We start from the raw sequence: 22,476 nt of genomic DNA on the forward strand, positions 1-22,476 counted from the left end.
CTAGGAAGCAAAGTCTATAGCTGTGTGCATTAAAAATCCTGGTCAAGTCAGGCATAGTGGCTCTTGCATATAATTCCAGCACTTTGGGAGGCTGTGGCGGGTAAATCACCTGAGGTCAGCAGTTCGAGACCAGCCTGGCCAACACGGTGAAACACCGTCTCTATTAAAAAGATAAAAATTAGCTGGACATGGTGGCAGGCGCCTGTAATCCCAGCTACTCGGGAGGCTGAGGCAGGAGAATCACTTGAACCTGGGAGGCAGAGGTTGCAGTGAGCCAAGATTGCACCATTGCACTCCAGCCTGGGGGACAAGAGTGAAACTCCATTAAAAAAAAAAAAAAAAAAAAAAAAAAACCCTGGTCAGTCTTAGAATTCACTAGGGAAAAAAAAATCACCATTGTCACATGTATGAGTATATATGGCAGAGGGTCTACAAATTCCTCCAGGAGATAATGCAACACCAACTACCACAGGGTCCTGTCATGGAGCTCAACCAAGAAAAAAAAAATTTTTCAAAGAATAGTAGAGAAGTTTTACCAATACATCCCCCAGACTTAAGCTGCAACATTTGCCAGGAATCCTGCTTCACAATGATATTATTGAAATGATATAACTGCTGACCTCCTATCCTTTAAAGGATTATATACATTATATTGTACATAGTTTATAATAAATTATACGAAGTACTAACACTTCTGTTCATACTACTCAACAAAGGATGATGTGCTAAAAATGTCCCAATAAATCTATTACAGACCCAAGCATAAGAAGAGATGTTATAAACAACAAATAGTTATATTAGACACTATGATATCCAAATTTGGATCAAGTAAACACTGAAAACTACATTTTTAAAAATTCCTTTCAGTAGTGGAAAGAAATGACTTTGGAGAAGAGGAAAATGATTTTGGAAGAGACAGCATGGTGCAGCTTCTTTGACCAGAGGTCAGAGGACAAGCTAGAAAGGAGTCTAGCTTTTTCTGCCCACAGAAAAAGCAGAAGCAAGAAATCTGCTACAATGCTTATAGAGCACTCCCTCATTACCCAAGGTATCTGAGCAACATATCAAAGGAAACACAGAAGCAGCCAGTACCTCATCTGAGGTGAAAGATGTCATCCTATACTTTTCCCTAGGTAGCTTGCCAGCATGTCTTTCTAGGCACAATGAATCAATAGTAGACACAACCTCCTGACCAAGAAGCTTTGATATCTCAAAAGAAAGTAGGTTCTCAAGTAGTAGAAACCAAATAATTAAATATACATACCTATTCCTAGTTAAAGGTAAGCACTTTCAAAATGGTTTGTTTTCCACCATAGTAAATATAAATATATAAAAAGAAGGTTGGGTCGTATATCACACGGCAATAAATCAATACGCAGACGTGATTCATTCTGTATGAGATTCCTCTTAATTTCTTTCCATAACATTCGAAGAAATTCAAGCAATGAAAAGTTACCACAAAAATATAAAACACTTTGCAGTTCATACATTTAAAATCACAAGACTTCTAAACAAAAAAAGTATATACAAAAAAATTATCTTTTCTAATAGGAAATAAGTTATCTAGAGGTTTCATTTATTTTCCAAAATTAAAGAGAATTTTCCATGTCTTTTCACTTACAGCATAAACCAATTCAGAAGGTAAGACTGATCCTTTCATCTCTGAAAATTTGCAATGAATACAATCACTCCCTGATATTCAAAATGAACTTAAAATTGAAATTAATGGTTCTACTAAACCATGACCATACCTTTTTTTTTACTGTATCTACACATATCAGGTTTTTGTGACTAGAAAATGTTTTAATTAAGCTGTTTTTTCTATTACTAGGAAGCACTATTAACCTAGAAACAAATTCCTAAAATAAATAGATAATTCTATCTATTGGTTCTCTCATCTATTAGAAACTTTTTTCCTCATTCTAATTGTCCTTTAACATACTACCATGGTGGTGATTTATGAACTGATACTCTTGTATGGAACTTTCGCTATCAAAAGTACTTCTTTATTTAAATCTAGAAGTAGAAAAATTAAACTGATATTTTAAAAAATTAAACTAAACAGCCAGGAAAAATCTATTTTTTTGTATTTTTGAATGACTGAATATATTAAATATATTATAAATGAATAAAATAGAAATGTTTAGACACATCTTTATACGCCTACATGGTAAAAGCTTAGGGTTATTATTTGAGCTATTTATCCTAATTATATTGGGCTATGACAAAGAATTATGATTGTGGCGCCCTCTGCTGGGTTTTCCAGTCACAAACTCAATATCACTATTGGCATAATAAAATCAAATTTTTGAGGCATCAAGTGAAAAATCACTTTTCCAGTCCGTGGTTACTTTACATCCAAGATTATATAAAAGTCATAATCAATATTTACTTTATTGGAACAGGACTTTACCAATTTATCATTAAATGAAACATCTACATAGATTTTTCTGTTAAAATAAAAAGAGTAAACATAAAAGGTACACAAAACAACATATTTTAAGAGGTCTTATTTTTGTCACCACTTCTATCACTTAGCAATATATTCAGGTTTTTAAGACAATATTTATAACGAGGCATTTTAATAAACAGCTATTTTGCTAATTTTACCTAATTTTTCTGCCCTGTTAGTTCAATTAAAATAGTATAAGACAGAATAATCCTAATAATATTATCTTCTTTATTAGGAAAAAACCAAAAGAGGTTATATAGGTACTCATCGCCAGTAATAATTAATAACTTCCATTTATCGAATATCAACTCTGAGCCATGCAGTATGTATGTACTTTCTTTATAATATAGCCAGTCCTAAGAGATGAAAACAGTTGAGGTTCATAGAGATGATACAAATTGCTCAAGATGAATTTCAGAGCCAGAAGTCAAATGCAGGTGAGTATCATTCCATAGTCTTAAACCTTTCTACCAAACAACAGACAACAGTGAAAAAACACCCTGAATATGCAATCTTTCCGTTTGTTCATGCAACAACAACACGGGGTACGGAACAAGTTGATGGGAAAAAATGTTAGAGAAGGATAAGACAGTTATTCATGCCTAAAATAATAATTGATGCCTTTAGGAAATTATTTTTATTTTACATAATGCTGCCAGCTAGTGGCCCTATTTCATACTGAATCAACTGGGAACAATACTTGACTTTTACATTACTGAATCAAAAATTCCACATTTAACATTCTAGAATCATTTTCTGAAATTACATATGTGTAAGCCTGACTTAATGATATTTAACATTACCCCAGAACTAAAAGAGTATGTATCCTCAACCATCATTGGTATGCTTTGCCCAGTCCTTGCCTAGACCTAATAAAAACATGAGATATGCCTAAGTGGGAAAGAATTCACTAAATGCCAACATGGAGAAAGTAAAAGGCATTTGGGTTCAAGTTGGTGTTTGGAAAATTAAAAAAAAAAAAAGAAGAAAGAAACTAAAAGGTACATCTGTGACTATCCACAAAAAAGAAACCTACATTATTTTAGGTATTTAGGATAATTTAAGGACATTTATAGATTCCTTAGTGAACCACAAATATTTTTCTATAAAATCAAAAGCTTATCATAATATGGACATAAGAACAAAAGTGTTGTCTGAGTATTACTGAACATAATTCTATTCAAACAAATCTATTTTATCAAACAAATCTATTCATTTGATAAAGCTGCATTGTTAAGCAAAAGACACTACCTAAATTCAGACAATAGTTAACAGTACTGATATTTTCTTTGAGAAAGAGTATGAGTACTATTTTTACATTTAAAATGCTCATATTTCATTGACAATTCACTATCTTAAGAGAAATGTCCTATACAAAAAACATACAAAGTCCATAGCTCCTATGATGGTATGCTGTTTAACTCAGTGACACAAAGGTATTCTTGGCTGATTTCTTTCATCACATGAAATTAATTACAAGAATTATAAGAAATATTTAAGTGATTTTCTCAGTGGACAAATCTATCACCACTTAATCAGAAGCTTGGATGAAAAGGCAATATATTCTATAATATTGTAATACTGCATCAAACAAAAACACTCTGGTATTAATGTATAGTAGCATCAAGAAAAATATGTTCTGGGTTTATTCTACAGTGAAAGTAAAGAAGCAGGGAATGGCAAAGAAATCACCCAAAACAAAGCAAAGAAGGAAGAAACAGCCCCACTACTGAATTAACTGAGGTCAAAATAGAAACAAAAATAAAAGGGACAGTACTTCAGTGTCCAGTGTTCTTTCTGACCTACATTCTCTCTCCCTCTCTCTCTCCCTCCCCCACCTCCCCCCCCCCACACACACACACCTGCAAAGTGTAGAAACTGCAGTATCCCATTTTGTCGGTGTACCTTATACAAGGCTTATTTTTCAGCTAAAGACAGTAAAACTTTCTATTATATATACATATATGCATACATTTAGTGAGTATAATAAATATTAGTGAGAAGAAAACATCAACTATAAATTCACTTTGTAAAACACTAAATATATTTCTATACAGTGAATGTATAACTCACAAACATTTCCTGTATTGTCAAAGCTGGTAAGGACATCTTCAACATTCAAGGATCCACTATTATGCCTAGAAAGGAGTAAAGCGTTTGCTTTAATGATTCTGAAATGTTAACATTTTTAGTTTTCAAAAAAGCTGAGACTGAGACTGTATATTATGGCATACCCAATAGCAATAAATTATTCCATGCTATATTTTAAGAATATTTTCTGCCCACTAGAGGGAGAAGGAAAAGAAATAACAGTATGGTCCTCAGAATATTTAACATAATGACTTTTTAAATGATTAATCTACATCTTAAAGTACTAACAAATAATATTTACTTGTTGCGTTTTCATTATGTAAAGGGAAGTTCTTAACCTTTTTAAAGCCAAAAACCCACACAGTATACTTAGAGAATCAAGTTGAAAAATCATCACCTTCCAGAACCACACTCAACAATACATAAATTTACTCTATAACAGCACAAAAAATTCAGAACTTCAGTCACAAAGAACTAGCCAATCATCAGGTCTGCTATTCCATCTACAGACAGTTATGAATGTCAGGGAGCAAAGTTTTTGTATCTTTTGCCCACTAATCTTAATTCTAACACCTTTAATGCTAATCTCTCTTCAGTTAACAACTCTTTTAAATATTTGACTTGACACTGATATTTTATTAATACCTATGAAAAATACTATATGTTATATACAAATAGACTCAATTGTGCAATAGGTCATAGAGTTTGAGTTTCTCAGGAAAAAAAAAATTAGTGCTAATCCATCTACAATCCTCTACATTCTCTCCCATATAATTTACAGCTGAAGTTCTTTAGAATGTTATAAAAGTTTATAATAACCATTGATAATTCATAAAAATTTACTTCAACATTCACTTTGTCATTTAAAACTTGTCATAAGTGATATATAGAATTATGGTGAAGTGTGCCTCCCACTTCCCTCAAATTCTTATGCTGAAGCCCTAACCCTGGTACCTCAAAAGGTGACTATATTTAGCGATAGGGCTTTTAAAGGTAATTTAGTTAAAATAGGGTCATTAGGGTGGGCCCTAATGCAATGTGACTGGTTTCTTTATAAGAAGAGGAGGTATTGGGAATCTCACCCCCATCCCCCACAGCAGCTACAGCAAGACCCACCCAAGGAGATTCTGAGCTCAGACAGGCCTAGCCCTGCCCCTACATGATGGTCCTTCCCTACCCACCCTGGTAGCTGAAGGCAAAGGGCATATACTCTTGGGAGGTCTAGGGCCCCGCCCACCACCAGTTCCTCTCCATATTACTACAGTTGATGCTCTCTGGAAAGCACCACCTCCAAGCAGGAGGCCAACCGGCACAAAAATAGAGCATTAAACCACCAAAGCTAAGAACCCTCACGGACTCCATTGTACCCCCCTGCCCCGCCACCTCCACCAGAACAGGCACTGGTATCCACAGCTAAGAGACCCATAGACAGTTCACATCACAGGACTCTGTGCAGACAACCTCCAGTACCAGCCTGGGGCCAGGTAGACTCACTGGGTAGCTAGAACCCAGGAGAGACATCACAGCAGTTCTGCTCATAGGAAGCCACATCCATAGGAAAACGGGGAGAGTACTACATCAAGGGAACACCCAGTGGGACAAAAGAATCTGAACAACAGCCTTCAGCCCTAGACCTTCCCTATGACGGAGCCTACCCAAATGAGAAGGAACCAGAAAAACAACCCTGTTAATGTGACTAAACACGGCTCTTTAACACCCCCCAAAAAATCACACTAGTTCACCAGCAATGGATCCGGAACAAGAAGAAATCCCTGATTTACCTGAAAAAGAATTCAGGAGGTTAGTTATTAAGCTAATCAGGGAGGCACCAGAGAAAGGCAAAGCCCAATGCAAGCAAATCCAAAAGAACAATATAAGAAGTGAAGGGAGAAACATTCAAGGAAATAGACAGCATAAAGAAAAAACAGTCAAAACGTCAGGAAACTTCAGACACACTTTTAGAAATGTGAAATGCTCTGGAAAGTCTCAACAATGAATTGAATAAGTAGAAGAAAGAAATTCCAAGCTCAAAAACAAGATCTTCGAATTAACCCAATCCAACAAAGACAAAGAGAAAAAGAATAAGAAAATATGAACAAAGCCTCCAAGAAGTCTGGGATTATGTTAAACGACCAAACTGAAGAATAATCGGTGTTCCTGAGGAAGAAGCTTAGAAAACATATTTGGGGGAATAATCAAGGAAAATTTCCCCGGCCTTGCTAGAGACCTAGACATCCAACTACAAGAAGCTCTGGGAAATTCATCACAAAAGGATCATCACCTAGGCACATTGCCATCGATCATCAAAAGTTAAGATGAAGGAAAGAACCTTAAGAGCTGTGAGGCAAAAGACCAGGTAACCTATAAAGAAAATCCTATCAGATCAACAGCAGATTTCTCAGCAGAAACCCTACAATGCGGAAGGGACTGGGGCCCTATCTTCAGCCTCCTCAAACAAAACAATTGTCAGCCAAGAATTTTGTATCCAGTGAAACTAGGCATCATATAAGTAGGTGTCATATATAAAGGAAATTATAGTCTTTTTCAGACAAATACTGAGAGAATTCACCATTACCCATCCACCACCACAAGAACTGCTAAAAAGAGCTCTAAATCTTGAAGCAAATCCTGGAAACACATCAAAGTAGAACCTCTTTAAAGCATAAATCACACAGGACCTATAAAACAAAAATACAAGTTAAAAAGCAAAAACAAAAAAAACAAAGTACTCAGGCAACAAAGAGTACAATGAATGCAAGGGTACCTCACATTTCAATACTAACAATGAATATAAATGGCCTAAATGCTCCACTTAAGAGGCACAGAACCACAAAACAGATAAGAACTCACCAACCAAATATCTGCTGCCTTCAGGAGACTCATCTAACACATAAGGACTCACACTTAACTTAAAGGGGTGGAAAAAGGCATTTCATGCAAATGGATACCAAAAACTAGCAGGGGTAGCTATTCTTATATCAGATAAAACAAATCTTAAAGCAACAGCAGTTAAAAGAGACGAAAGGGGACATTACATAATGGTAAAAGGCCCTGTCCAACAGGAAAATATCACAATCCTAAACATATATGTACCTAACACTGGAGCTCCCAAATTTATAAAACAATTACTAATGCCTAAGAAATGAGATAGACAGCAACACAATAATAGTAGGGGACTTCAATACTCCACTGATAGCACTAGACAGGTCATCAAGACAGAAAGTCAACAAAGAAACAATAGATTTAAACTATACCTTCGAACAAATGGACTTAACAGATATATACAGAGCATTTTGTCCTACAACTGCAGAATAAACATTTTATTCAATAGCACATGGAACTTTCTCCAAGACAGACTATATGATAGGCCATAAAATGAGCCTCGATACATTTAAGAAAACTGGAATTATATCAAGCACTCTCTCAGACCACAGTGGAATAAAAGTGGAAATCAACTCCAAAAGGAACCTTCAAAACCATGCAAATACATGAAAATTAAATAACCTGCTACTAAATGAGCACTGGGCCAAAAAAGAAATCAAGGTGGAAATTAAAAAATTCTTCAAACTGAATGACAATAATGACACAACCTATCAAAATCTCTGGGATACAGCAAAGGTGATGCTAAGAGGAAAGTTCATAGCCCTAAATGCCTACATCAAAAAGACTGAAAGAGCACAAACTGACAGTCTAAGGTCACACCTCAAGGAACTAGAGAAACAAGAACAAACCAAACCTAAACACAGCAGAAGAAAGAAAATAACCAAGATCAGAGCAGAACTAAATGAAATTGAAACAACAACAAAATACAAAAGACAAATGAAAGAAAAAGCTGGTTCTTTGAAAAGATAAATAAAATTGATAGACCATTAGCAAGATAAACCAAGAAAAGAAGAGAGAAAATCCAAATCACCTCACTAGGAAACAGGAGATACTGCAACTGACACCACTGAAATACAAAAGATCATTCAAGGCTACTACATTTACACACATAAACTAGAAAACCTAGAAGAGATGGATAAATTCCTGGAAAAATATAACCCTCCTACCTTAAATCAGGAAAAATTAGACACCCTGAGGCACCCAGCTAGCCCAGTCAGTACAGCATGAGAATTAGATCCCTGAACAGACCAACAACAAGCAGCGAGGCTGAAATGGTAATTTTAAAATTACCAACAAAAAAAAGTCCAGGACCAGCTGGATTCACAGCAGAATTCTACCAGACAGTGAAAGAAGAATTGGTACCAATCCTTTTGACACTATTCCACAAGCTAAAGAAATAAGAAACCCTCCCTAATTCATTCTATGAAGCCAGCATCATTCTAATACCAAAACCAGGGATGGACATAACCAAAAAAGAAAACTACAGACTGATATCCTTGATGAATACAGATGTTAAAATCTTTAACAAAATATCAGTTAACTGAATCTAACAACATATCAAAAAGATAATCCACCATGATCAAGTGGGTTTCATACCAGGGATGCAGGGATGCATTAACATATGCAAGTCAATAAATGTGATACACCACATAAACAGAATTAAAAACAAAAATCACATGATCATCTCAACAGATGCAGAAAAAGCATTCGACAAAATCCAGCATCGCTTTATGATTAGAACTCTCAGCAAAACTGGCACACAAGGGACATTCCTTAATGTAATAAAAGCCATCTATGACAAACCCACAGCCAACATAATACTGAATGGGGAAAAACTGAAAGCAGTCCCTCTGAGAACAGGAACAAGACAAGGATGCCCACTCTCACCACTGCTCTTCAACATAGTACTGGAAGTCCTAGCCAGAGCAATCACAAAAGAAAGAAATAAAGGGCATCCAAATCAGTAAAGAGGAAGTCAAACTGTCATTGTTTGCTGATGATATGATTGTTTACCCTGACAACCCTAAAGACTCCTCCAGAAAGCTCCTAGAACTGATAAAAGAATTCAGCAAAATTTCCAAACACAAGATTAATGTACAAAAATCAATAGTTTTTCTATACACCAACAGCAACCAAGTAGAGAATCAAATCAAGAACTCAACCCTTTTTGCAATAGCTGCAAAAAAAAAAATACTTAAGAATATACCTAACCAAGGAGTCAAAAGACCTCTACAAGGAAAACTACAAAACACAGCTGAAAGAAATCACAGACAACACAAACAACTGGAAACACATCCCATGCTCATGGATAGGTAGAATCAATATGGTGAAAATGACCATACTGCCAAAAGCAATCTACAAATTCAATTCAATCCCCATCAAAATACCACCATCATTCTTCACAGAATTAGAAAAAACAATTCTAAAATTTATATGAAACCAAAAAAGAACCTGCATAGCCAAAGCAAGACTGAGCAAAAAGAACAAATCTGGAGGCATCACACTACCTGATTTCAACTATACTATAAAGCCACAGTCACTAAAACAGCATGGTACTGGTATAAAAATAAGCACAGAGACCACTGGAACAGAATAGAGAACCCAGAAATAAATCCAAATACTTACAGCCAACTGATCTTCGACAAAGTAAACAAAACAAAAAGTGGGGGAAAAGACACCCTTTTCAACAAATGGTGCTGGGATAATTGGCTAGCTATATGCAGAGAATGAAACTGGATCCTCATATCACCTTATAAAAAACCAACTTAGGATGGATTGAGGACTTAAATCTAAGACCTGAAGCTATCAAAATTCTAGAAGATAACATTGGAAAAACTCTTCTAGACATTGTCTTAGGCAAGAATTTCATGACCAAGAACCCAAAAGCAAATGCAAAAAAAAAAAAAAAAAGATAAATAGCTGAGATCTAATTAAACTAAGGAGCTTTTGTACAGCAAAAGGAACAGTCAGCAGAGTAAACAGACAACCCAGAGAGTGGGAGAAAATCTTCACAATCTAAACATCTGACAAAGGCCTAATATTCAGAATCTACAATGAACTCAAACAAATCAGTAAGAAAAAAACAAACAATCCCATCAAAAAGTGGACTAAGGAAATGAATAGACAATTCTCAAAAGAAGATATACAAATGGCCAACAAATATATGAAAAAAATGTTCAACATCACTAGTGATCAGGGAAAAGCAAATCAAAAGCACAATGCAATACCACCTTACTCCTGCAAGAATGGCCATAATCAAAAAGTCAAAAAACAATAGATACTGATGTGGATGCTGTGATCAGGGAACACCTCTACACTGCTGGTGGGAATGTAAACTAGTACAACCACTATGGAAACAGTGTGGAGATTCCTTAAAGAACTAAAAGTAGAACTACCATTTGATCCAGCAATCCCACTACTTGGTATCTACCCAGAGGAAAACAAGTCATTATTCGAAAAAGACACTTGCACACTCATGTTTATAGCAGCACATTTCACAATTGCAAAATCGTGGAACCAACCAAAATGCCCATCAATCAACGAGTGGATAAAGAAAATGTGGTATATACATATATATATATATATATACAATGGAATACTACAAAGAGGAATGAATTAAGGGCATTTGCAGTGACCTGGATGGGATTGGAGGCTATTATTCTAAATGAAGTAACTCGGGAATGGAAAACCAAACATCATATATTCTCACTGATATGTGGGAACTAAGCTATGAGGACGCAAAGGCATAAGAATGATACAATGGACTTTGGGGACTTGCGGGGAAGAGTGGGAGGGGGACAAGGGATAAACAAATATGGTACACTGTATACTGCTCAGCTGATGGGTGAACCAAAATCTCACAAAACACCACAAAAGAACTTACTTATGTAACCAAATACCACCTGTACCCCAATAACTTATGGGAAAAAATGAAAATTAAAATTACAAATTAAAAAAAGGGGTCAGGTGCAGTGGCTCATGCCTGTAATCCCAGCACTTTGGGAGGCCGAGGCAGGCGGATTACAAGGTCAGGAGTTTAAGACCAGCTTGGCCAGTATGGTGAAACCTCATCTCTAATAAAAATACAAAAATTAGCTGGGTGTGGTGGCATGCACCTGTAGTCCCAGCCTCTCGGGAGGCTGAGGCAGAAGAATTGCTTGAACCTGGGAGGCGAAGGATGCAGTGAGCTGAGATCATGCCACTGCACTCCAGCCTGGGTGACAGAGCGAGATTCTGTCTCAAAAAATAAAAATAAAATAAAATAAAATAAATTATCAACTGAAAAAAAAAGAGGAGGTAGGACACAGAGAGACATCAGGGTCATGCATGCACAGAGGAATGGCCTCTGAAAAGGCAGTGTGAGGGCAGCCATCTGCAAGCCAAAGGGAAGAGGCCTCAGAAGAAACCAAACCTGCCAACACCTTGATCTCAGATTTCTAGCTCCCAGAACTGCAAGAAACTAAATTTCTGTTGTTTAAGCCCCCCAGTATGTGGTGTTTTGTTTTGGCAGCCAAGCAAACTAAAACATAGTAAGAGAATACATGTAAATTGTATTACCCTTTCCATAAAAATAGAGCTTTTCTTTATTTCTGTCACAGAGGCCCAGTTCTTTGACAGGGTAATTAAATGAGATGAAAAAAGTTGGCCGGGCCTGGTGGCTCAGGCCTGTAATCCCAGCACTTTGGGAGGCCACGGCGGGCAGATCATGAGGTCAGGAGATCGAGACTATCCAGGCTAACACAGTGAAACCCTGTCTCTACTAAAAATACAAAAAAATTAGCCGGGCGTAGTGGCAGGCACCTGTAGTCCCAGCTACTCAGGAGGCTGAGGCAGAAGATTGGCGTGAACCCGGGAGGCAGAGCTTGCAGTGAGTGGAGACTGTGCCACTGCACTCCAGCCTGGGCGACAGAATAAGATTCTGTCTCAAAAAAAAAAAAAAAGAAGAAAAAGAAAAAAGTTACTTGCAATCTGACTGATCAAATAAGCACTAGGCCCCAAAGTATCATAATCTAAAAAAACAAAGTCACCAATCACAAATAAAACAATCATAATAACATAATGATTCTTTGTCTTCTCTGGGCCTATAAGATTCTAGGTATAGATGAGGTTATTTACACTAATATGGAAAACTACAGTAAATACTGAGAAAAGATGAAAAGGAGCAAAATATTTAACCTCCAAAATGCAAGATGACTCACACCTATAATCCCAGCACTTTAGGAGGTTGAGGCAGGTAGAATCACCTAAGGTCAGGAGTTCAAGACCAGACTGGCCAACATGGTGAAACCCTGTCTCTACTAAAAATACAAAAATTAGCCAGGTGTAGTGGCAGGCACCTGTAATCCCAACTACTCAGGAGGCTGAGGCAGGAAAATCGCTTGAACCCGGGAGGCAGAGATTGCTGTGAGCCGAAATCGTGCCATTGCATTCCAGCCTGGGTGACAAGAGCGAAACTCCATCTCAAAAAAAAAAAAAAAAAAAAAGTAAGATGAAACTATTAAAATTATCAACAAGACAGTATTGAAATCCAAAAAAAGTTTTAATACAAAAGCAATATATGGTTCCTTCAAGAAAAAACTGCTCATAATCCTAACATGGAGAGATAACATGAGAATTTTGGTACGCAGCCTTCAAATCTTATTCTATGTTCACATATTCCTTTTATTAAAGAACTGAAAGCACTTTTCCATATTGTTTTGCAATTTGTTATTCATCAATTATAACAAATTATGCATTATAAACAGTTTCCCACATCATTAAGTAATATCCCATAACATGATTTTAATGGCTGCCAAGTTCAATGGATGTCTGCACCATAATTTATTGAACCAGAACTTTATGTTGGATTTTAAGATTGTGCCCAATTTTGTGCTATTGTGCACACTGCTGCAATGAACATTCTTGTGGAAAACATCAGATCTATTTCTGATTGTTTACTTAAGATACATTGCTAAAAGGGGAATTGTTTTATGGCCTAATTTTAATAAGAATATTCTCTTCCTCTTGCATCTGTCTCTCTCTGTCTCTGTCTCTCATATATCAGGATGAAATAAATACTTGTAATTAAATCTGAAACAAGTAGAAATAACATGCACATATTTTGTAATAATGGTAATTTTTTTATATTTCTAAAAAACAAACTGAGATAATAGAAGTGAAGTGCATGTTTTAAAAGTTAAGAACACTATTCAAAATAAAAAATTTGATTTCAACTTATCACTGAAGCAAAACTTGTCATTCTTGAAAGCATTATTTCTTTTTTGAGACAGAGTCTTGCACTGTTGCCCAGAGTGGAGTGCAATGGCGCGATCTCGGCTCACTGCAACCTCTGCCTCCCAGGTTCAAGCGATTCTCCTGCCTCAGCCTCCTGAGTAGCTGGGATTACAGGTGTCTGCCACCACACCCGGCTAATTTTTGTATTTTTAGTAGAGATGGGGTTTCACTATGTTGGCCAGGCTGGTCTCAAACTCCTGACCTCGTGACCCGCCCATCTCTGCCTCCCAAAGTGCTGGGATTACAGGCGTGAGCCACCGTGCCCGGCCGAAAGCATTATTTCTTAAAGAAACAGAATGCTTCCCCTATGACCTTTTTAAGGGGGTAGGCAGTGGAGAAACAGTAAACCTCATCCTATACCTCTAAGATATTTATAAAAATAAAATCAATTATCCATGAAATTATCAGGGTTTAAAAACCTAAAAGATGGCATCTTATGAAAGAATAATGTTAATAATCACTATTTTCAAAACTATAAGAAGTTAGTTCTAATTATAGGAAAACTGCTATCAATATAGTATGACAAAGATTCAAGTTCCATTTCATTTGTTCCAAACTTAAGGACTGTTCTTTTTCACTGAGTCATCTATTTTATTCAAGCCTCAACTCTACAAGCTCTTGTCTAGTCTTAGTTTTTCAACTATTTACCTAGGTCCTGTCTGATCTCTGTGGTTTGCTAGTACTGCCTATAACAAAAGAAACTTCTCAAACTTAAATTCTTAAAAACTTCAGTCTTAGCATTATACTTGTAATTAATGTTATGTGACAACGACGATTTTTTGCCAACATATTCAGAGTATAAAAAGTTCACTCCATCTTTGTCCTAAACTTCAAAGCTTTATCCCAAACCATTAACAATGGCCAGATTCTTCTCCCCAGGGCCACACCATTTTTTTCACAAGCACCTAAAGCTATCCTAGAACTGAGGAACTTTGAGTTTCTTCCTAAAAATGGCCTGCTGAGTAAGGACTGAGGAATGAGTCACTGGGGCAGATAATTATTTGAAGAGGGAAAAAGAAAAGCTGCTAGAGGAAAAATCTGAAGCCTAAACGTGCCAAGAGGTTGAAACTAGAGGTGAAAAGCAAGCCATGGATAAATATGACATTAAAATTATAGATAACAAATGAAAAAATAGATATGTTAGACTTCATCAAAATTAAAAATTTTGTGCATCGAAAGGTACTACATATCAAGAAAGTGAAAAGAAAATGCATAGGCTAAGAGAAAATATTTGCAAATACCACATGTATGATAGGGTCTAATATCCAGAATATATAAAAATAACTCTGACAATAAAAAGAGACAGCTCAATTAAAAACGCAAAGACAGGAGTGCAAAAGTCCCATTGGAAAGAAAATAAAACATTCAAAAAAAAAAAAAAAACGGCAAAGAACTTGAATAGGCATTTCTCAAAAAAAAAAATACAAATGGCCAATAAGCATATGAAAAGATACTCAACATCATTAGACAATAGAGAAATGTATATCAAAGCCACAGTGAGATATCACTTCATATCCACTATAAGGGTTATAATATTTTTTAAAAAAGAAGAAAAATTAACAAGTGCTTCACTGATAAGCATAGGGAGAAACTAAAACACTCATACATTCCTAGAATATAAAATGGTACAGCACTATAAAAAATAGTTGGCTATTCCTCAAAAAGTTAAACATAGAGTTACCATATGACCCAGCAATTCCACTCCTGGGTACATACCCAAGAGAATTAAAAGCATACGTTCACACAAAAACTTGTACATGCATATTCATAGTGGCATTATTCATAATAGCCAAAAATTAGAAACAATCCAAATGTTCATCAACTGATGAAAAAATAAACAAAATACATTAGCCATACAATGGGGATGCCATAAAAAAGGAATGAAGTACTGGTATGCGGTACAATATGGCTGAATCTTAAATTTAAAAAGATTATGCTCAGTGAAAGAAGATAGATATAAAGGGCCACATATTGTAGGATTCCATTTACATAAAGTGCCCAGAACAGACGATACATAGAGTCAGAAAGTCAGGTACTGGTTGCCAGGGACTAGGGGAAGGAGGAGAATGGGGCATTACAGCCAATGTATATGGGGTTTCTTTTCAGGGTAATGAAAAAGTTCTGGAACAGTGGTGAAGGCTGTACAACATTGTAAATATACTTAAAACCACTGAATTGCATACTTTAAAGTGATTAAAATAGCAAATTTTGTTATGTAAATTGTATTGTGAGTAAAAGAAAATTGATCCAAAAATACAAAGTAAGCCAGAGAGTGGAATGGGTCCTAAAAGGCTGCAGAAGAACAAAGAGGAGAGGTTTTCGGAAGGTTTTAAAAACTTAATTCTAGGCCAGGCGCGGTGGCTCACGCCTGTAATACCAGCATTTTGGGACGCCAAGGCGGGTAGATCACGAGGTCAAGAGATCGAGACCATCCTGGCCAACATGGTGAAACCCCGTCTCTATTAAAAATACAAAAATTAGCTGGGCGTGGTGGTGCATGCCTGTAGTCCCAGCTAATCAGGAGGCTGAGGCAGAAGAATCGTTTGAACCCAGGAGGCGGAGGTTGCAGTGAGCCAAGATCGCACCACTGCACTCCAGCCTGGTGACAGAGCGAGACTCTGTCTCAAAACAAACAAACAAACTTAATTCTAGATGCTTTGGAGTTCTTTCAAAAATAAGCAGTTAAAAATTTAAAATTTTTAAAAATAGCTAAAGAGATGTTTTCCAGTCTCATATCTACGAGTTTTAGGAAATTAGTAGATGGTTTCTACATGTTCTATATTAGGATTTGGAAAATGTTTAAGGGAACATTTCAATTTACTCAAACAGTATATTTATATGTAAGCACATTACATAAAAAATTGCAATGAAGTTTAAAACAAATTAGAAAACTAAGTTATAGTAACCCATATCTATGATTTAAGATCCATAAAAATGTGACACAATGGAATTCACAGTTTTTGGGAAACTATGGATCATATTTTAAGGGTCCTAAAAACCGTTGTTTTATTGCTATAATCACCTCTGTTGTTAATATCACTAACAATAAAACTATGCTTTTAAATATAGATACAGTATTCATATTTGTCTTAGATGCCAGCCTTGCCAAGCTCTATATACGTACCTAGGTTATACCACACATACAAAAATAATCTGCCACACATCTAATTTCATAAGCAAACCATCTAATCACTAGTTTTTATTTACTGAACATTCACAAGCTATATAACTAAAATAATGAGGTGAGGGTTTGGTTTGTCTTTTTCTTTCCCTAGAAATGGAAGGTATGATCTCTGTGTAGCGCATTTGTTATAACAGAAAGATGCAACACAGTCAAAGACAAAGTCATTCTTGACTTTTTGCCCATTCTAAGTTCCCAGGACAAGGCAAAAGTCAAGAGTTCTAGCCTTCTAATTCAGCAATTACCATAGTAACAGTAGTCTTATTCAAACAAAGAAGGACAGTTCAGGCTTCTCAGCTTTTTCTATACCTAAGACATGTATACACTTATAAATGAATACCTCAGGCACTTCTATGGTTCCATATATAATGGAAGCAATTTAAAGCTTCCAGAATATGCAAATTCCTGATGTGCTGAAATTAAGTAGAAATATGGGAGACAGGAACAATTTCTTGTATCTACACAGCAAGCTTTATACAACAATAGATTACAGTTTATGAGACAGCGAAAAGGAAATTTTAATTAAAGAATTTTAGCATAAACATCTCCTGGTATCTCTTAGCTTACATACTTGCATCTATCTAATAACAAGAGCCTCTTCGACAAAGTTCTAAGAAATAAAGTACCAAAGTCCAGGCATAGTGGCTCACGCCTGTAATCCCAGCACTTTGGGAGGTCAAGGCCCGCAGATCCCTTGACCCCAGCAGTTTGAGACCAGCCTGGGCAACACAGCAAAACCCCATCTCTACAAAATATACAAAAATTAGCTGTAACTGTGGTCCTAGCCACTTGTACTGTAACTGTAGTCCTAGCCACTTGGGAGACTAAGGCGGGAGGATTGCTTGAGCCTGGGAGGTCAAGGCTTCAGTGAGCTGTGATCATGCCACTGCACACCAGCCTGGGCAACAGAGTGAGACCGTCTCAAAAAAAAAGAAAGAAAGTACCAGAAAGGTAAGAATATTTTGTCAAGGAACAAAATCCAGGAGTCATACCCTGGATTTTCATTTCAAAACTCTCAACACATAATTTGAAACAAAGAGTCGACCATCCACAGGTAGACAAAGACGACAACAAACCTTGGGAATTTTGTAACCTACCTTTCACATTGTTTACACTTTAGCTTCAGATGAAAAGTCACTAAGGGAAAATTATTCCTTCATTTTAAGTATTATCATATAAGGCTGACAGAAAATAATGGTCAAAGTTTTTAAGGTCACTGCTTATATAAACAAGATACAACTAGGCATTTTGAATTCACAAATACCTAGGTATTAATCCTCTTGGGGGTATTCATTTCAACTCTAATAAAACTTTAAGGAGACAGAATGAATGGGTAGCAAAAGTTTAAGATAGACAAAACTAATAAGTATTGATAACAAGTGCTGATCACCCTGTGTGTGTTAACTCTGTTAAGCTGTGACAGGTGATCTTAGGCGATAAGAACTGAGAAAGTGAAAATGGGGTTTACAATTATGATTTGTGAGGAACTTGTAACATCCCCAGTTTTTTTGTTTTGTTTTGTTTTGGTTTGGTTTTTTTGATACAGAGTCTCACTCTGTCACCAGGCTGGAGTTCAGTGGCACAATCTCATCTGACTGCAACCTCCACCTCCCAGGTTCAAGCAATTCTCATGTATTAGCCACCGAGTAACAGGGATACTGGGATTACAGGCATGAACCACCATGTCTGGCTAATTTTTTTTGTATTTTTAGTAGAGACAGGGTTTCAGCATGTTGGCCAGGCTGGTCTCAAACTCCTAGGCTCAAGTGATTCACCCTTCTCAGCCTCCCAAAGTGCTGAAACTACAGGCATGAGCCACTGTGCCCAGCCCAACATCTCCAATGCTTAGCCCCTTAATAGAACCTGGAGCAGGCTGGGCATGGTGGCTCACACCTGTAATCCCAGCACTTTGGGAGGCCAAGGCAGGTGGATCACTTGATTTCAGGCGTTCAAAACCAGCCTGCCCAACATGGTGAAACCCTGTCTCTACTAAATATACAAAAAAATTAGCCAGGTGTGATGGCACACACCTGTAATCCCAGCTACTCAGGAGGCTGAGGCAGGAGAGTCACTTGAAACCCGGAGGTAAAGGTTGCAGTAAGCTGAGAATGGGACACTGCACTCCAGTCTGGGTGACAGATTGAGACCCCTTCTCAAAAAAGAAAAAAAAAAAAACCAAGAACCTGGAGCAGATCCACCATATAATATGTATCGATAATCATTCCTCCAGCTAAAGACTGCAATGGCCTCTCCTCAGTAGCCTCTGATGATTCTGTCTTGCTCTTTCTCACCCTATGTATTTTCTAGTACCTTTGCCATCATCTGGGCATCCCCCTCTCCCAGAACTTTCAAGTACTTCCAGATCCAGTTTTTTAAAAAATCATTTCCAAAAATCACTCCTACCTCTAAACTTCTATTAAGACCTCTAAACTTCTATTAAGTGTGAGTATTCCACTCATTTTGAAAGTAGTTATGCACAGCCTGGTGAGAGTTCTTAGACTGAATAGTTAACTTTCCTTATTTAATTATTTTTATTATTTAACTTTTATCTATTTCAGCTCCTTGAGCATAGTATTGTATATTTATATTTCCTTCTGTTTATATAGAGAGAGAGAAGGTGCTATTAAATATTTATTGGTTTGAATTTAACACTATTCATCACTTTTTTTTCAATCATCATTACTGCTGATTAAACAAACTTAAAAAATATAGAGGAAGATGAGAGTACTCCACTTCATTTCAAAACTACTTCTAAACCACTGCTTTGGGATATTGCAAGTAATATTAAAAAACAACAACAACAAAAAAACAGAAACCCTGGCCAGGCATGGTGGCTCAAGCCTGTAACCCCTAAAGGGGTCTCGCTCTATCGCCCAAACTGGAGTGTAGTGGCATGATCATGGCTCACTGCAGCCTTGAAATCCTGGGCTGTAAGGATTCTCCTGCCTCTGCCTCCTGAGTACCTGGGACTACAAGCACATACCACCGCCCCTGGCTAATTTTTAAAATTTTTTGTAGACACAGGGTTTCCCTATGTTGCCAAGGCTAGTCTTGAACTCCTGGCCTCAAGTGATCCTCTTGTTTCAGCCTCCCAAAGTACTGTTATTTTTGCACTAATGTGGACAGATACTAACTAGTTTGAAAAAAAAAATCTTGGCAGCCAATGAAGCCAAAATTTTAGCTCAGTCACCTGTCTTTTTTCCAACTCAATGTCATATTTATATAGATACACATTTATTCTTTCATATATCACAAGAAGATATATCACGAAGAACAATGCTGTTGGAGAGGAGTCCCAGTTTACTCTATAGCCTGGGCTCTGGATAGTACTACATGAGGATCATCTCCACAAGTGGATAACCATGACTTGCTTTGAAAGTTCTCAAGAAGAGACTATTTCACATTCTCACTGGCTAACCCTTACCAGGGCCTTGAAGATGTCAGGAAATTATTCTTGCTACAATTTATACTTATTGTCTCTTTTCACCAGTGGATGTAGAAGATAACTTTTAGAACTTTATACCTAAAGACCCCTACTGGATCACTCTGTCCTTTCTTGTCTTTCATTTCCTTCTAACTGTTTAATCATTTCCATTCCTGCTTCACAAAGTTATTGTAAGGATCACTTGAAATGGAATACATCAAAACACCTAGCTCTGTACCTGACACAGAGTAAGCATATACCTTTCTTTCCTTTCTAACCAAGGACAAAACTGATTATCTCCATCAAAATGCAAAGCAGTTGGGGTATCCTAATTAGAATCTCATAACGAATGTACAGGTACACCCAAAAATCTGTAAGTTTATATGTTTTATTCGGCATTTTCTTTACTTTGATTTTTTTTTTTTTTTTTTTGAGGCAGAGTCTTACTCTGTCACCCAGGCTAGAGTGCAATGACACAATCACAGCTCACAGCAGCCTCAACCTCCCGGGCTCAATCAATCTTTCCACCTCAGCCTCCAGAGTAGCTAAGACTATAGGCACATGCCACCATGCCCAACTAATTTTTGTATTTTTTGTAAAGGTGGGGTTTTGCCATGTTGCCCAGGCTGGTCTTGAACTCCTAGGGTCAAGTGATCCACCCACCTTGGCCTCCTGAAGTGATAGGATTACAGGCATGAGCCACTGCGCCCAGCCGGCATTTTCAGTAAAATAATATTATAAAACCAGATTCTAATTGTTCTTTCCTGCCCAACCTAGTCAATTTTTATCCAAATCCCAAATTTTTAGCTATTATGATATCTTTTAAAGCTTAGATATTCTAAACTAAAATAGCTCGAGAAACATATACTATAAATAGATACGCTTTGTGAAAATTTTTTTCTTAAAATTATTCCTAGCCTCACCTAAACCTTATTCAGTCACATTTACACTTAAAATGTTTTTTGCTCTTCTTATAGTTACTGTAAATGTGCTCCTCCCTCCCTTTCAAAATGTGAAATCCTGTCAGAAAAAGCAGATTTTATAAAATCAAACACCTACAGTAATATTGCAACATGCTAGAATATAACTGAGAGAAAATTAATTCAGTAAAATGGTATCTTGTTATTGTAGTCTGTAACTCTCTTGTCTCTTTTCTAATGATTTTTAAAGAACAGTCCATATGCTTCTTACAATATCAGTGTTTTCAGTTGAATTTTCTCCTTTAGTCTTAAGATTGATTCTATTCTGAAAGTAATAAAAAATAAATAAATGGAAAAAAAACCAAAGCTTGATTTTTCAGATTACTACTTGAAGGGTAGTTTGCAAAAATTCTGTTTTCACTTTCAGCCCCTTCTTTGCCTCAAAACAAACATGGCTTTTTGTCATAAACAAATGCTATGACAGAATGCTTAAATGAACCCTTTGATTTGCAACCACCTTATCTTCAAATGCCACTATATTTGTGAGAATTTTTTTCCTTTAGTCTCACAACACAGCAAGACCCAGTTAAAATAGCAGGATTTCCTAAAACAAGTTGTAAAACCTAAGTTCTGAAAAAGACTGCCCGTAAACTCAATAGAATAAATAATGACGATTCTTATTAGATTGTTTTTCTTATGCAAGAGAAATCTAGTGTTTACAAATCTTAACTAGAATAATGGTTACCTTAAGGAGATACTGTATTCAGGACAGAAGATGCTTGTATATTGGACCCATGCACCAACCTCCTCTTCAGTTTCCCTTTCTTTGGCTTCTGTTACTGAAAACAGATTAAATGATTCAAATCTTCTTACAGATACATGTCGCAGGCAATCATCCAGGTGTTTTTGCTTCAGAACCTTTGAAATAAAACCAAATATTGCAGTCATGTTATCTAAACATATAGTAAGTTTAGTGTTCAAAATGTTCAAAATTTAAGTGGTAAGGGGACTTTCCCTTCCAATAATGACAGATTAGGTAATTCAGATATATCTCCTACTGAAGATAACTATAAAAGATGAACAAAATATTTTAAAACATTACTTGAAGACATCAGAGAGCAAAGACAGTGAAGATTTACAAGTCTGATTTTTTTTTTTTTTGAGACAGGATCTTACTTTGTCACCCAACCTCACTGTCACCCAGCCTGTCACCCACCTGGGTTCAGGCGATCCACCTACCTCAGGCTCCCTA

The 22,476-nt window shown here is 36.5% G+C and overlaps 1 protein-coding gene and 1 long non-coding RNA gene across 6 annotated transcripts in view; both read right to left on the reverse strand.

Moving 5' to 3' along the window:
• Positions 1 to 1,411, reverse strand: part of LOC112132101 (uncharacterized) — a 72,338-nt gene extending 70,927 nt beyond the window's left edge. The window contains exon 1 of the long non-coding RNA XR_002913916.3: positions 1,265 to 1,411. This is a non-coding gene — a long non-coding RNA (uncharacterized LOC112132101). The remainder of the gene's footprint in view (positions 1 to 1,264) is intronic.
• The window catches only part of CAMKMT (calmodulin-lysine N-methyltransferase), a 417,058-nt gene that overhangs the window by 384,067 nt on the left and 10,515 nt on the right, over positions 1 to 22,476 (reverse strand). For all 5 annotated transcript variants that reach the window (XM_024242778.3, XM_009237350.4, XM_002812071.5 and 2 more), the window contains exons 2-3: positions 21,970 to 22,142; positions 4,526 to 4,590 (exon numbers count right to left, since the gene is read on the reverse strand). In XM_024242778.3, coding sequence (XP_024098546.2) covers positions 4,526 to 4,590; positions 21,970 to 22,142 — 238 coding nt within the window. The remainder of the gene's footprint in view (positions 1 to 4,525; positions 4,591 to 21,969; positions 22,143 to 22,476) is intronic.

Source organism: Pongo abelii, chromosome 12 (assembly GCF_028885655.2).
Source record: "Pongo abelii isolate AG06213 chromosome 12, NHGRI_mPonAbe1-v2.0_pri, whole genome shotgun sequence".
In the NCBI taxonomy this organism is placed as follows: Eukaryota; Metazoa; Chordata; class Mammalia; order Primates; family Hominidae; genus Pongo; species Pongo abelii.